The sequence below is a fragment of the Podarcis raffonei genome, chromosome 4 (assembly GCF_027172205.1).
Source record: "Podarcis raffonei isolate rPodRaf1 chromosome 4, rPodRaf1.pri, whole genome shotgun sequence".
Classification (NCBI taxonomy): domain Eukaryota; kingdom Metazoa; phylum Chordata; class Lepidosauria; order Squamata; family Lacertidae; genus Podarcis; species Podarcis raffonei.
Window position 1 is genome coordinate 39,714,501 of NC_070605.1, and position 15,001 is coordinate 39,729,501.

At 40.5% G+C, this 15,001-nt stretch overlaps 1 protein-coding gene across 3 annotated transcripts; it reads left to right on the forward strand.

Moving 5' to 3' along the window:
• Positions 1-595: 595 nt before the first annotated feature.
• C4H3orf52 (chromosome 4 C3orf52 homolog) lies at positions 596-14,213 on the forward strand. Of its 3 annotated transcripts, XM_053386326.1 has the most exons (7): positions 596-767; positions 4,609-4,874; positions 6,453-6,576; positions 8,622-8,779; positions 10,669-10,739; positions 12,159-12,358; positions 13,342-14,213. In XM_053386326.1, the coding sequence occupies exons 2-7, from the start codon at positions 4,788-4,790 to the stop codon at positions 13,359-13,361; spliced, it is 660 nt and encodes a 219-aa protein (XP_053242301.1). In that variant the 5' UTR covers positions 596-767; positions 4,609-4,787; the 3' UTR covers positions 13,362-14,213. The 3 variants fall into 3 exon arrangements, with proteins under 3 accessions (XP_053242301.1, XP_053242302.1, XP_053242300.1); XM_053386327.1 differs by lacking the exon at positions 596-767 and having other exon boundaries at positions 4,195-4,874; positions 8,625-8,779; XM_053386325.1 differs by lacking the exon at positions 596-767 and having other exon boundaries at positions 4,198-4,874.
• Positions 14,214-15,001: the final 788 nt, after the last annotated feature.

The following is a 15,001-nucleotide window of genomic DNA, read 5'->3' on the forward strand; positions in this document are numbered from 1 at the left end:
TAGAGCAAAAAATATAGTATCTTCCAAGGTTGGTGTTGGAAAAAACAGTTTTTCAGTTGGTGATGGGGCTAATGAAAGTGAAACAGTCAGATTTTTTTTTTTTTTGAGATGGAAGTAACTTTAGGGAATTCAAAGAGCTTATATAATAAGTATTTATACAATAAGTATGGCTAATCTGTGGTGTTGGACTCACATCAGTTCTAGCTCTCGGAGGGTCAAAGGTGACCTGACCTTGCTATACAGGCTGCCTAAGTATCTGCTTGTTCCTCTACATTCAACTTGTTAAAATAAAATAAAATAACCAACATCAAGCATTACGGGAGCACTACATGACTTGTCAACATTAACCTTGTAAACACCTGCCACTGTGACTTCCTCCTGCTCAGGAAGTGGTGAGTAGGAAAAATGTAGAGCCGTAACATAGCAATAAACAGATAAATAACAGATGAGCGATATACTAAGTTATACTGAAGCTAAAGAACCGTGAATGAACTCTGGACATCCGGGTTATGTGGAAAAGTGAAGCAACACATTAGCACAGTTAATGATTCATCTGCAGTTTCACCTCCTGAGCTATAACAGAGAATATTCCCACATTTTCTCCTGTCTGGTTAAGAAAGAGCCAATGGAGAGTGAAAGGGACTAAACACTAAAAGAAGACAAAAGAAAATTCCGTTGGAAAGATAATAGGTTCCAGGCACACATTAAAAGATTGCAGCTTCAAAGTGAATTCAGAATTTCAGGCTGCTGGACTGCATAAACTTAAGGTATTTAAGATTTAGATTCTTCCTTTACATGTATGCTCAAATAAATGTGATGACAAATGCTTTTTTATTTTTTAAAATATCCTTGTGTTTTGTCATTTTTCCTTAACTTGACCTATTTTGTCTAATTCAATATAGTACAGCTTTGATGCCCTAGGTAGTATTACATCTGCACAGCTCAGTACTATAAACTCACATGTACACTCACACAGTGTTGTAGCCAAAGTCAGCAATACTCAGAGTGGGCCCACTGAAAGAAACGGGAATTTCAATGAACCTACTCTGAATAGAACTTAGTTGGATACAACCCACCCACATAATATTGTGTGTTGTGTACTTGGGTAATTAACCTGAGTCATGGAAGGTGCTTTCCATGTGAAAATACCACTGTATCAGAATCTAGATTTGTCTGACAAAGCCTAAGAATCTTCTGGGAAGAGATGCAAGACTTTTCTTGTTTAGATGAAAGCCAAGGATGCAGAAAAGTGACTTAAGTGTATTATGCAAAAAATGACCAACAATGTAATCCTACTCACATTTACTCAGAAGTAAATCCCATTGAGTTCAATAGACCATCGTCTTGGATAAGTATCTATAGGGCTACAGCTTAAACTGTGTGCATTTTTAGCTAATATACACATTTCTACATAGCATATTTCCCCGATACAATGCCTTTTTGTGTGTGTGTGTGTGTGTGTGTGTGTGTGTGTGTGTTAGTTCAATCCATTCTGAAAATGTCCAGAGTTGGTAATGGTTTCTGGAAGAAACAGCATGAACATCCACATCAATAGCAACTATGTCATAGTTTTATTTGTTTTCCATAAATACCATGTTTCATTCCTTCTGAGTCTGAACCTCAGAGAATAGCATCAGTCAGGAATCGAAAAGAAATAAATTATGTAATGAATAAAATGTTATCCAGCTCTTTCAAATTCCAAAGTGTGCATTTGCTCCACAGGTACTTGGTGGTAGTGGTTGTTGTTGTTTTGAAACTACAGATGTGTTCCCAAAGATCCCCACAGGGCTTTTAAAGCTGTAAAACTTTAAGCCCTTTGGAGGAATAGAAATTAAAACTAATTTTGGTAAAAATCAAAAACAAAACAGAAACCTGTTGTATATGACATTTCTTACTGGGTTTATTTTAAATGGCTCTGACAGAATTTAAACTCCATGTTTCCTATTGAGCTTATGGAAGTTTTAAAGAATAGTGTTGTCATTTTCAATCTAGGGCTTCTGTGGGAACAGGAAACTATTTACCATAAGTGGTGTAAATAAAATGTGCTCATCTGGATTGCAACATAAAATGAATTGAGCAAAAAGTGACTCATATCCATTACTTGAAAGGACTGGTTAACATCACTGTTCATTTTGGGATGGTCCACCATGTGCATGGTGAACACAAACACAAATGCACTTAGGTCAATGCTACAGCTGCCATAGGATGTCTAATGTTTCTCAGAAAGATGGTTGCAAATTCACCAGTGATCCAAGTGAGCGGTGATCATATTCATTCTCACAGGACCCCTGGAAAAGACCACCTGAAACGATCAAGATAACAGGAAGGGTATAGTGCAATCACATAAATATTTGTGATTTCACTATTGTAATTACACATAACATAATTGTTATATAATCAGTGCAACAGTGCACCCCAACTCTTGACAAAAAAGAAAAAGGTAGACTGACCACAAAAATTGCATTTCTCTTGGCCAGAAGGATAACTTCCTATTGCAAACCACCTTTACCCTGATGCAACCATGCATGGGGCAGGACTTTCAAACCATTGCAATAATGAGGGTGAGGGAATCATAGAACTGTGGAGTTGGAAGGGATCCTCAGGGACATCTAGTCCAACCCTTTGCAATGCAGGAATACTTCCCTCAGCTGTACCTGAGTGGGCTCGAACCACTAAACTTTCCGGTTAACAGCCAGACATACTGACCCATTGTGCCACCTCTAAGAAGACCAAAGGTAGTTGTCCATGCTTCTTCCTCATCTGCTGATCTGAAATCATGTATTGGTAACAGGGCTAGATGTCTGTATTTTGGTTGTAGGAACTGTGGGGTGGAGTCATGTGTGCAACAGCACCCATTTGTATTTAGAATTCTTCATATATCCTTGTTCCCTGGCTGGTAGACTGGCCATGTAAGATTTATCAAAAAGAAAAGAAAAAGGAGGAATAAATGCATTATTAGAAGAGAGGAGAAAAGGTTTGTATTAGTGTGTGTTAATTTATATGTCTGAAATGATGCAAATTCAGAAATAATTCCTACAATTTAAACAGAAACGTGTCTCACTATAGTATGGAAGACAAAGAATAGGTGACCCACGTGGATTTGGTGGTGTCCAAAACTGACCGTTGCATAATTTCAAGTCATCCTCTGTTTCTTTATATCTTTAAAACTGGATTGGACTGGACAGAACTTTGGCTAGAGGACTGCTTGAAACATAGGCTTCTCCCCTGATAGCCTCACTGGCAGGTCAGGGCACTTTAAGTTCAAACATACATTTAATATTGAGCTCAATGGCATTTCCGAGCACAATTCAAAGTGTTGGTGTTGACCTTTAAAGCCCTAAACACTCTCAGCCCAGTATACCTGAAGGAGCGTCTCCACCCCTATCGTTCTGCCCAGACACTGAGGTCCAGCGCCAAGGGCCTTCTGGCGGTTCCCTCACTGTGAGAAGCAAAGCTACAGGGAACCAGGCAGAGGACATTTTCGGTAGTGGCGCCCACCTGTGGAACGTCCTCCCATCAGATGTCAAAGAGATAAACAATTACCTGACATTTAGAAGACATCTGAAGGCAGCTCTGTTCAGGGAAGTTTTTAATATGTGAAATTTTAATATATTTTTAATCTTTGTTGGAAGCCACCCAGAGTGGCTGAGGAAGCCCAGCCAGATGGGTGGGGTACAAATAATACATTATTATTATTATTATTATTATTATTATTATTATTATTAATTTACTGCTGGGTGGACATGCTTTAAGTTTAGCTTGAACTAGTCACTGTGAAGTTGAAGATGTATAACTATAGTCTCAGATGACATACCTTTACAGCCATGGAAACCAAGTATGATATCTCAATAGTAAGAAACAGACACTAAAGTTGCAATAATAAACTCACTTACCCAGGAATAAATCCCACTGAAGTCAATGGAGCTTACTTCTAAGTAGACGTGCAGAATATTGTGTTATTAACCCTTGCAACAGTACTCTAATGTTACAATTCTGCATTTGTTTATTCAGAGGTACTGTTTGATGTTTGATGCGACTCAAATAAGTCTGCATAGGAGTTCAGTCTTAATATTATATTTCATTCTTTCCCAGTTGGCTTAGTAGGTCCAAGTCTATATTTACAAAATTCCTTCAAGGAATTAATGATCAAATGTTCTTTGAAAGTGCCAGGGTTCTCCTGGGGTCCTTTAGGCAAGATTATTATCTAGATATATGTAGTTATTAGTCTAGCAATTAGCCACTGTCAGACAAAAGAAGCTTTGTATATAATTTGAATTTTTCCAGCTCTCACCTACAATCACGGTTTTTTGTGCTAGCATTCTTTGATATCTAATAAGGCCATCCCTGTCAAGGATCTAGTTTCATTCTTGTACAAGCATGAGCTTTTATTTGTCACTCCAGCAAGGGCTGGGCTGCCTGAGGTTATATTACCTGCTTGTGTCTGCAGAAGGCAGGCTTACCAAACTGGAAAATCCAGCCTTTCTTTGCACAACCCTCGAACGAGACTTTGCATTTCCCGAACGCTGATAAAACTGGGACTTCTCAACTTTTACGTATTGATTTTTCCAAGCGCTCACTTGAAATCTATTTTTTGTTTTTGTTTTGAAGCATTCCAGTCTATCGTCCTGTTTCAGGGGCACAGGATATGGGACACGGGAACAATAGAAACTTTTCGGCTCTGGCGTGTTATCATCAGAAACATACCCAGGGCTGAAAATGCAGAGGAAGTTAGTTTTTCCTGCTCACATGTCCTGTGTTGAAAAGTTCTTCACGGGGAATAAGAAGCAATGAATGGCCATGAGACCATTGATTTACCAGCATTAAGCAATGAAGAACTGGAGCATGAGCCTCTTAATCCTGAAGCCCATAATGAGGTAAGCCACTGAATTATTCACTTTCTGTTTGGTAAAAGTGTGTTACTACAATTAATTTGCATTGTTTCAGAATAATAAAGAATTCTCTTGGGACAAGCTTTAACTTTAACAGTTTTAAAGGTGTGTGTGTGTGTGTGTGTGTGTGTGTGTGTGTGTTTCACACAGAGAAATTGGAAAATTCAGTGTGAAACACCCCCATTTAACAGATACAACACCTGTTTCTCACTAAGATTACCAACATATCAGTTTCAGGGGCGCAGCGATGCATGAATCAGCCAGTTTCAGTTTCTCTCACTTCCTCATTTTTCTAATCTTAATCTTGCCACATTTCCGCATCAGTTTGCAACTTTTTAAAAAGTTGTTGTGAAAATTCACCAGCATTTTCATGTGTGAATTTTGTGTGTGAAAAGTCTTACATTTATGTATCTTATGTATACATGGTTTTTGACTAGTAAAACCAAGGTGGGTTGTGATTAGTTTACAATTAAGCCCTATGTATGTCTGCTCAGAAGCAAGAGCCATCAAGTTCAATGGGACAGGTAAATGTCTCTGAGGTGGCTGCCTTAAAAGAGTTATCACTCTCTCCCATTCATTAACAGTTCTTAGAGTGGGGGGGGGAATCTGCACATAAATAAAAGATATACCCTATACTTTTACAAGTTCAGATATTAAAATTCAACATGCTAACAACAATCTCTGTTCTCAAAGTGTTGCTTCTTATAAAGCAAACAATAATACACAAACAAGATGTTGCTATCAGCAGGTTGAGGTGATCCCCAAGGCTTGCTGAAGTACAAACAAATCTTGGGGGGGGGAACCTAACATGTTGGGAAGGCGGGAATCTGGTAAGAAGAGGGATGGAATGGAGTATTGTGGGGGAAGCAAACAATACGATCAACAGTACAATGTGTGAAGAGTGCACTCAGGCACTCAACACTGCAACATTTCATTGCAGGTCTCAGTTGTTAAAATAAAATGTTTAAATCTGCAGGTGATTTATTCCTAGGTAGTCACACACATGTTGCAACTATAATTTTTTTGTAATGTGATGTGCTCACTATCATATTTATGGCGCAAGAACATGGATTTCAAAGGCTACAGCTATTCACACCTGAAACTGTTGTAACCCTATCGCTCTTTATTCTCAACAAAGAAGGTGCTGGTTTAAGCAAGTATGCATGTGATAGCAAACATCCTGCTTAGCAAACACAGATGTTTACTAAAGGTGTAACAGTTAGCTCTTCAAGCTAGGAACTTAGTATGACAGCTTCTACTTGTTGAGTTCCGAGCTCCAACATCTCCTTTTGGAGTTTCCAATATTGTTATAGACTTGGGAGTAGGAAGAATGGTGCTCCTGAGATGTTGTTGGACTCCAACTCTTGTCAGTCCCATCCAGCATGAGCAATGGCCAGGGATCATGGAAGCTGTAGTTCAACAACATCTAGAGGCATTGGTTACCTTGATCTACAAGGTCAAATCTAATACATGTGTGTTGGAATAATTCAATTAGAGATTGCTTTCAATCTTTCACACAACTTATTAACATATTTCCCCCCTTTTACTCTTTTTTTGTGACAGACGCCAGCCTACTTCAAGTCATGTTTTGAAACTGTTTTTTGGAAATGCAAGCTGTGGATGATTTTAACTTCTGCTTTTCTGGTGTTGATTCTTGTGACTATTCTAAGTTTAGTTTTCTATTCAGGTATGTACCCTTCTTCCGATATGAAATGACATCAAAGATATGTGGGGAGAACTACTCCCCACCATGGTCTCAATCCATCTCAAGTTACTTGTGACTAATAGGGCAGTCCTTATATGATGTCTACACTGAAGTCCTACTGAGTTCAATGGGCCTTACTTCCAGGTTAGTGGGTATAGGATTGAATCTGAATTCCCACTGGAAAGCAATGGGACTTAATGTAGTCATCTAGATTGGGACTTCTATGGCAGAGTACACACCATACGTTTTAAGGACACACATACCCAAGAATCCTGGTACTTATAGTTTATCCCCACAGAGCTACAATTTCCAGAACCCTTCGCAAACTACAGTTCTCAGGATTATTGGGGGGGTGCTTTAAATGTAGAGTGTGTATACCGACAGTGTTTCTATGATACAGTGGTGCCTCACAAGATGAAATTAATTCGTTCCGCGAGCCTTTTCGTCTTGCGCGGTTTTTCGTCTTGCGAAGCACGGTCCGTCGCAACTGCACCTCCTCAAGCGGCTTTAAGAAAAAAGGAAACAAACTCGCAAGACGTTTTCATCTTGCGAAGCAAGCCCATAGGGAAAATCGTCTTGTGAAGCAACTCAAAAAATGAAAAACTCTTTCGTCTTGCGAGTTTTTCGTCTTCCGAGGCATTCGTCTTGCAAGGTACCACTGTAGTTCTATGTGAGGAGGGGGTACTCCTGTGGATTAGAAATGGCAAAGAATTTAAAACCAGCATTGCTCCTGCAGTTAGACATTTATCTGAAGACTTGGATCAAGGCGCACCTCTGCCTTGAATTTCTTATTTGATCTTGGGCAATGTCTTTCACCTTTCTCCATCTATGAAAGAAAAATTAGGATTCCTCCTCACAAAGCTGTTTTGACAGGCATAGGCAAACTCGACCCTCCAGATGTTTTGGGACTACAACTCCCATCATCCCTGACCACTGGTCCTGTTAGCTAGGGATGATGGGAGTTGCTGTCCCAAAACATCTGGAGGGCTGAGTTTGCCTATGCCTGTGTTTTGACTATGAGGCAAAACTGACAAAACATTCAAAATTTAACATGTTATAGTTGGTTTAAAAATGGCTTTCAGACTTATTCAGTTTTCAACACATTTTTATTTTTGGGGGGGTTATAGATCAACACTAAGAGTGAAACATGTTTATTACACATAAAGTGTGTGTGTTTGCATAAAACGGATAAGTGTTAATTTAAATTCCCCTCCTGAGCACTGTGATCCCAGTCTGAACTTTCACCACAGCCGCTTTATTTATACAGAGCACATTATGCTATTCATCCTATGCACTGTGTCTAGTTAGGTCCCAAGAGATAGCTGTGTCTGTATGCTGTGAAAAAGAGGCACCACCAGTGTCTGGGTATGCTAGCATTACTTCTGCTTTGAAATTGGCCCTGGGAGTAAATGTAAACATGTCATCTGCATGTATATTGAACATTCACTGAATATTCAACTAAAAATGTAAAAGGGGGAGAGAATGAAAGAGCCTAAATGTGTACAGACTGTACATATACTTAGAAAACTTTTCAAAGACAAGGTCACTGGTTTTATTTATTTGCTTCACATTTTTTCCATGCCTCTTTTTCAAGAATCTTGATCATGTGAATTGAATTTTCCATGTGCAGTTTGTATGCAGATAGAGTCATCTGTGCTTGAATGCAGGTATATGACTGGGCATAAAGCCATCATTCTACTCTCTGCCCACCCACTGCTGTCCACAGGTACATGGGATAGAATGGGCTGTATTTGCAAGGTTCCTGCACTGAGCAAGAAGTTTGTCTAGATGTCCTCCAACTCTAATCTCCTATGATTTTGCAACAGCCCACAGCCCAAACCACTGATCTTGGCTTAATGAAATTGAAATATAGACATATGTTTCATCTCATTGAGAGGAAGGTGTTATTGTTATTGCTATTGTTGTCATTGTTATTGTTGTTGTTATTATTTAGAATCACTATATGATGAAAAATATATTGGCTAGCTTGTGAGAGTTACTACAAATACTTTTTATTATTATTCTAGCAGTTTACATAGATGAAGATGACTACTGGGACCCTGAATCAATAGCAAATGGCAGTCTTCATAATTTCACAGGGATATTAAAAATTCACTGTACTAATCCTGACCTGGAGCTCTCAGAATCAGCATTTAAGTTGATTTTTGAAAATCTTAGTAAAAGGGTAAGTTTTCCAGCTAAAGTCCCATGGTGGTATCCAATGACATCATTGCACAAACTGAACAGTTTCTGGCAGTGCAATAGAATTTCCTTTACATCTCCTCCTGTATGTATTCATTCTGCCACTTCATCCTGCATTGAGTAGTATATTGGACTGGGTGACCTTCAAGGTCCTTCTAACTCAAATGATCACATGATCTCACACATGAACATATTTTCTGTCCCATTCTTATAAGGCACAAGAGCCTCATCCTTAGGAGATGGGCCATAGGTCAATAACAGAGCATCTGTCATGCATGTGGAAAGTCCCAGGTTCAATCCCAGGCATCTCCAGATAGGGAAGAGAATGGCCCTCTGTCTGAAAGCCTGGTGAGTTACTGCCAGTCAATATAAGGAGGGAAAGATGGGACAGTCATCTCCTCCACCCCATACAATCTCCAGGTAGGAAATTATCATGTGCAGTCATTTCTTGGAAGTTTGTTTACACACACACACAAACAAACAAACACACACACACTGTGCAGCCACAAAGCTGCTCTAAACAAACCAAAATATTTAAAAGGTTGAAGAAATAAGGAGGCAGCCTTAGGACCAATCCCTAAGCACCTCCCTCCCTCTTTGTAAAAGTGGGTGGATTTGTCCACCCATCAACAAGCGAACATGGAGCCAGTTCTGGGGGCAATGAAATCTGTTCAGAATGGCTCTGTGGTGAGCCATCCATCCTTAGTGTTGCTTGAGGTGGCAACAATGAGCCAAACAAGGTCTCCATTTTGAATAGAATATTCCAATGAGATCATTCTTATGTCATGATGTGTTGTCCAGAAGCACCAGCTCTATGGGGCCAAGGTGTTTTTGCCCCCCCCCATATCTGCTAGGAGCCCCTCAGTGTTGAGGGGATGGAGGAGACCCGGTGCTGAATTGAGCATGGCACAGTTTCAGTGGCTGGCTCCTGAGTGCGAGAGAGGAGGAGCCACCAGCCATTGAAGCTGTGTCATGCTGGGGTCCACACTCAGCCTCCTCCCAATGACGCTTGTTGCGCACAAGGGCGCCGTGCACTGGGGCCCCTCAATCCTGGGTGCAAGTCAGCATCTCTGGTGTTGTCGTTCCCAGGATCATTCTTGGGGGAAGAAGATGACTCCTCTCATTGCCCAAACAGGTCAGCTGCACCCCCCCCCTTCCAGGAATGTCCCTGGGAATAATATGATGCAGTGACAATTGCACCAGGGCCTTCTAAGCTACACAAAGCCTGGTCCAACTGATGGTGGTATTTTTATTGTGCATCCCTGTTAAGACAACATTTCCCCCCTTAGAAAAGCAGGAAGGATCGCTACTTGGGAACTAGTTGGGAAACAAAAGTGATAGGAAGGTGTACTTTTGCCTTCAAGGAAGGAAGGCAGGATGCCAGCAAAATGTCAGAAGGAGACTTACTATTTATCTAAAGTAATTTGTAACTCTGTAGCGGACATTTCTGAAATGTTATAACCCATAATGTCACGGAGTGTCATGGAGAATAGCTAAATAATATCAATGCAATGTGCAATATCAGGAACCAGTGTGGTGCAGTGGTTAGTGTGTTGGTCTAAGACCTGGAAGAGACCTGAGTTCATAGCCTTTGTTTGTTTGTTTGTTAAATTTGCATACCACCCTTCATCCAAAGATCACAGGACAGTTCACATCATAAAAATACAAAATGAAAACACATGAAGCCCAATGCTTGACCTTGGGCCAGTCCCTGTCTCCCAACCTAACTTACTTTACAAGGTTGATGTGGGGAATAAACTAAGAGGATGAGAACCATGTACACCACACAGAGCTCCTTAGAGAGAGATGGATGCAATAAATAAATAGATAAGTGAATAACATGTGTCCGTAATTAATGCCTTCTCTCTCAAGCTTACAGATGTATACAGTCATTCACCTGCACTTGGACGGTATTTCGTCATGGCTGAAGTTGTTTCCTTCAGGTAGGAAAGGGCAGTCAGCTCCAAGGATTCAATTATGTGATTTAGAACACCTGAAACTGAATGGGGGGAAAGTGTGTTGAGAAAATTTTAACACAGTCCATATTTGATTTCTTAAAATGTTCAGTCCCCCCCCCTTTTTTTAATTGTTTCTTGGTGGCCCTGTTTTGGCTCTACTTCGTTCAGCACTCACCAACGTTGTAGGGTTACCATTTCCCCCAAAGTGAAAATCCGGACGGAGGCTTTTTTTTGTTGAGATTGTTGAGCTTTTTGGGGGAACACCCCTCATTTTTTTGTTAGCCCAACTTGCCAGTTCAGCAAAAATCTGCCAGGACGCCATTTTTCTCAGTGATTCCTGTACGTGTCTGAGAAAACCCGGATGTATGACAGCCCTAACCTGTTGCTATTAAAGTACGGTGGTACCTCGGGTTACATACGCTTCACGTTATTTACACTTCAGGTTACAGACTCCGCTAACCCAGAAATAGTACCTCAGGTTAAGAACTTTGCTTCAGGATGAGAACAGAAATCGCGTGGCAGTGGGAGGCCCCATTAGCTAAAGTGGTGCTTCAGGTTAAGAACAGTTTCAGGTTAAGAACAGACCTCCAGAACGAATTAAGTACGGTACTTAACCCGAGGTACCACTGTATTAAGGATGGCCGATGCAATATCAGTCTGCCCAGCAAGCTACATTCATACATGATTAAGGGTGCAGGAGCCCTACAATATAGCTTTGGGGCTTTAAGAAGTTGTTGGTACACATTCCCAGTGAGATTTTTTTTAAAAAAAGCCACTCCAACATGAAACAGCCTTGGCCCAGTATACCTGAAGGAGTGTCTACACCCCCATCATTCAGCCCAGACACTGAGGTCCAGTGCTGAGGACCTTCTGGTGGTTCCTTCACTGTGAGAAGTGAGGTTACAGGGAGCCAGGCAGAGGGCCTTTTCGGTGGTGGCACCCGCCCTGTGGAACACCTTCCCATCAGATGTCAAGGAAATAAACAACTATCTGACTTTTAAAAGACACCTGAAGGAACCCTGTTCAGTGAAGCTTTTAATGTTTGATGTTTTATCACATTTTTAATATTCTGTTGGGAGTTGCCCAGAGTGGCTGGGGCCACCCAGCCAGATGGGCAGGGTTTAAATTCTTCTTCTTCTTCTTCTTCTTCTTCTTCTTCTTCTTCTTCTTCTTCTTCTTCTTTCTTATTCTTATTCTTATTCTTATTCTTATTCTTATTCTTCTTATTATACTGCCAGCTTACATTCCTTTGATGCAGAGGAGAACACCCCAATCTTTCTTTGTTTTTTGCTCCCAAATGTGCATTTATCACATTACCTCATGAAGTGTATCAAAAGTAGGGGGAAGAATAGCAGTATAACCCAATGACTTCTCATCCCCACAATGTTTCTTTCCTTCTTACAGTAAAGAAAACAACTCAGCATCCTACCTTTTATGGTTCACAGTGCCGCCTGAGACTGAAGAGTTTATGAAGTCTAGAATGAGTGAAGGGTTTGTGATGAATATTTTAAGGCAAAATATTTATGACAAGGAAGAAATGGATGGGCTGAATATACCTGATTGCACAAACATGATGCTTGATCCAACTTCCCTTTCAGTAACGCGTAAGTACCTCATGCAATGAAGAACTGTACTCTGTATTTTTAAAAGTGTGAATTTTATAGAAAGGGTATTTAGTGAATGAACCTCTCTGTAATATTTCACTCCCGTAGCATATACCCAGGGAAGTTATCTGATTAGCACAATAACTTACACCTGCACAATGGGACTCCCTTTCCTCATGTGCCTCCTCCAACCCTAATCTGTTCTGGGGTGTCTTCCAAGCTTCTGGAGAAAATTTGAAGGTGGGGATGCATTCTTGTGCCAATGGAACAACTTTGCTCTATGCAACCTTATATGCAGATTCTGTGAATATTCTGATTCCCTTACTGTTGTATAATTCCCAGAGTATAAAACAACAGTACAGTCACACCTTGGTTTTCGAATAGCTTAGTTCTCGAACGTTTTGGCTCCTGAACACCGCAAACCCGGAAGTGACTGTTCTGGTTTGAAAACTATTTTTGGAAGCCGAATGCCCAATGGGGCTTCAACGGCTTACGATTGGCTGCAGGAAGCTGCACTTTGGTTTCCGAACATTTTGGAAGTCGAACGGATTTCTGGAACGGATTCCATTTGACTTCCAAGGTACGACTGTATTGTCATTGGTTTTACATAATGGAGTTAATAACCACTTGCTTAACCTGCTCAAACAAGTGCAGCCCCTAAGATTCTTTTGAGGGAAGGCATGGCTGTTTAAGTGGTATAATAGTGCTTTAAATGTGGCCTTTATGTCTGATGAAATATTGCATAGATAATAACTTTATGATCCAGAAATAGGCTGTGTGTGTATGTGTTGGGTTATGTGTGTTGTGTGTGTGTGTGTGTTTGTATGTATGACACATATATAACAGTTGGTTATATGTTTGTATATTTGTGGATGAGTGAAAATTAGAGAAGATAAATTAGGGGAGATGTGCCAATCAGTTATTAGTTTTAGCAATGGCTTTCTTTCTTCTTTTTAAAAGTAATAATATTTTTGTTTCTAAAGAAATACAGACTGGCGAATAGTACGAGGAAGCGTGAATAGTAAGCAGACTGGTGGAGCTCCAAAATGTCATCAGAGGAAGGGTCATATATGGAAACAATGACATCTTGTTCAAAGAACTATGGATCATTTCCAGCATGTCTTCAGTCCTCTTACTGAAATCAAGAACTTCAGGAGAATATGACTGCATCAGTCAAGTGGATAAGATGGTGGCCCCTGGCAATGTTATAGATGCCCGTTTAGAAGAACATATGAGTTTGTTGGACTGCTATCTGACCACAACCAAATCTGGTTGTTTGAAGCTTGATGAAAGGAGAGTTCCAGAACATAGACTCATAAGGCTTCATTCAAGCTTGAGCTGCTCCTTAGTATCATGAACCCAAAGTTAGTAAGGGATCATTCTGAAAGCCATTTTGGTTTCTCAGTTATGAAAGTCTTTCCAAGTTTCTCAGCAGACTGCTGGACTGTGCGTATTAAGATGTCCAGACTCATGTTTTATTGTGGGTGTGTTATGACACTATAAGAGTGTTTTAGTGGTGCATATATTCTGATTTGTTAGTTGTTCTGTTATTCTTGCATCCACATTACTGCTGCCTGGAGGGGTCTATAATGCGACAAAATCTGGACAAAAACCCCCAGACATTTGTGTGTTATGAAAAGTTACAGGATAAACTCTGGTTGGCAATGAAGTAGTATGACCACCCCAAAACATGTGCAGGCATAAATAGTATGGTAAGCAGGATCATGTGTGATCCAATAGCATCAGAGGCATAAATCATCATGAATGTGCAATGAAAGGGACATCTAGAGGGACACAAATAGAAACAAAAGCTCAGTTGTTGTATAATAAAATGATTGTGCTAAAATGCCTTAAATGTTAAGTAACAAAGTTCTATTTTTTTAATTAACCAATTTTTTTTTATGTTGGTTGCTTCATTTTCCTCTTATGGTGGATGAAATGTGCCATCAGTACAGTATGCTTGTTTCAAAACCCTGGAGTGAGAATCTGTGTGTTTAGTGAATGGACAAAGCAAACCATATTGGCCCTACAAGGATAGTTTTGTTTTCTGAAATCTGAATTCTCCTCCGTTGCATCTAATGGCAAGAGGTTGCAAACCCTGGGAGCTGACGCTGAGAAGGTCCACTCAAATTCCCACCAAACATGCTTGAGAAGTTGAAATGTATAATATCTTTAAGATATTAAGATGCAAGGAAACTCATATCAGGGAATAGTTAGTCAGATATCTTAATTTTGATAGATCATTATCAGCACTTTGAATTGTGCCTGTAAACAGGTTGGTAGTCACTGAAGCTGCTACAACATGACATGAGAGGTATATGCTTCCTATCACTGGCCTTGGTCAATAGTCTGAGTGTAATATTCTGATACAGCTGGAGTTCCTGAACACTCTTGAATGGCAAGCCCAGAGATGTAACTAAGGCAGGTCTCACTGAATCCAGATCTGACATTTTGAGGAACAGAAGCGGTGGCAGATACCTGTATAGAATCACTCCAGGCACTGGAGGAGGAACAGGGGCGGGGTGGGGGGAGTGCATCGTCCCTGGCACGATTGGGGAGGGGTGTACCATAGCTGCCACACCCCCGGACACACGCAGTGCACCCCCCCACTGCACTGGGCGCCACGCCCCCACAGGTGGCGTA

Excerpts from the sequence above, each read along its gene's own strand:
- C4H3orf52 (XM_053386326.1), top strand. The coding sequence starts at position 4,788 with ATGAATGGCCATGAGACCATTGATTTACCAGCATTAAGCAATGAAGAA. Across the intron at positions 6,577-8,621 it reads AAGTTTAGTTTTCTATTCAG|CAGTTTACATAGATGAAGAT; the intron begins GTATGTACCCTT and ends TTATTATTCTAG. Across the intron at positions 8,780-10,668 it reads TTGAAAATCTTAGTAAAAGG|CTTACAGATGTATACAGTCA; the intron begins GTAAGTTTTCCA and ends TTCTCTCTCAAG.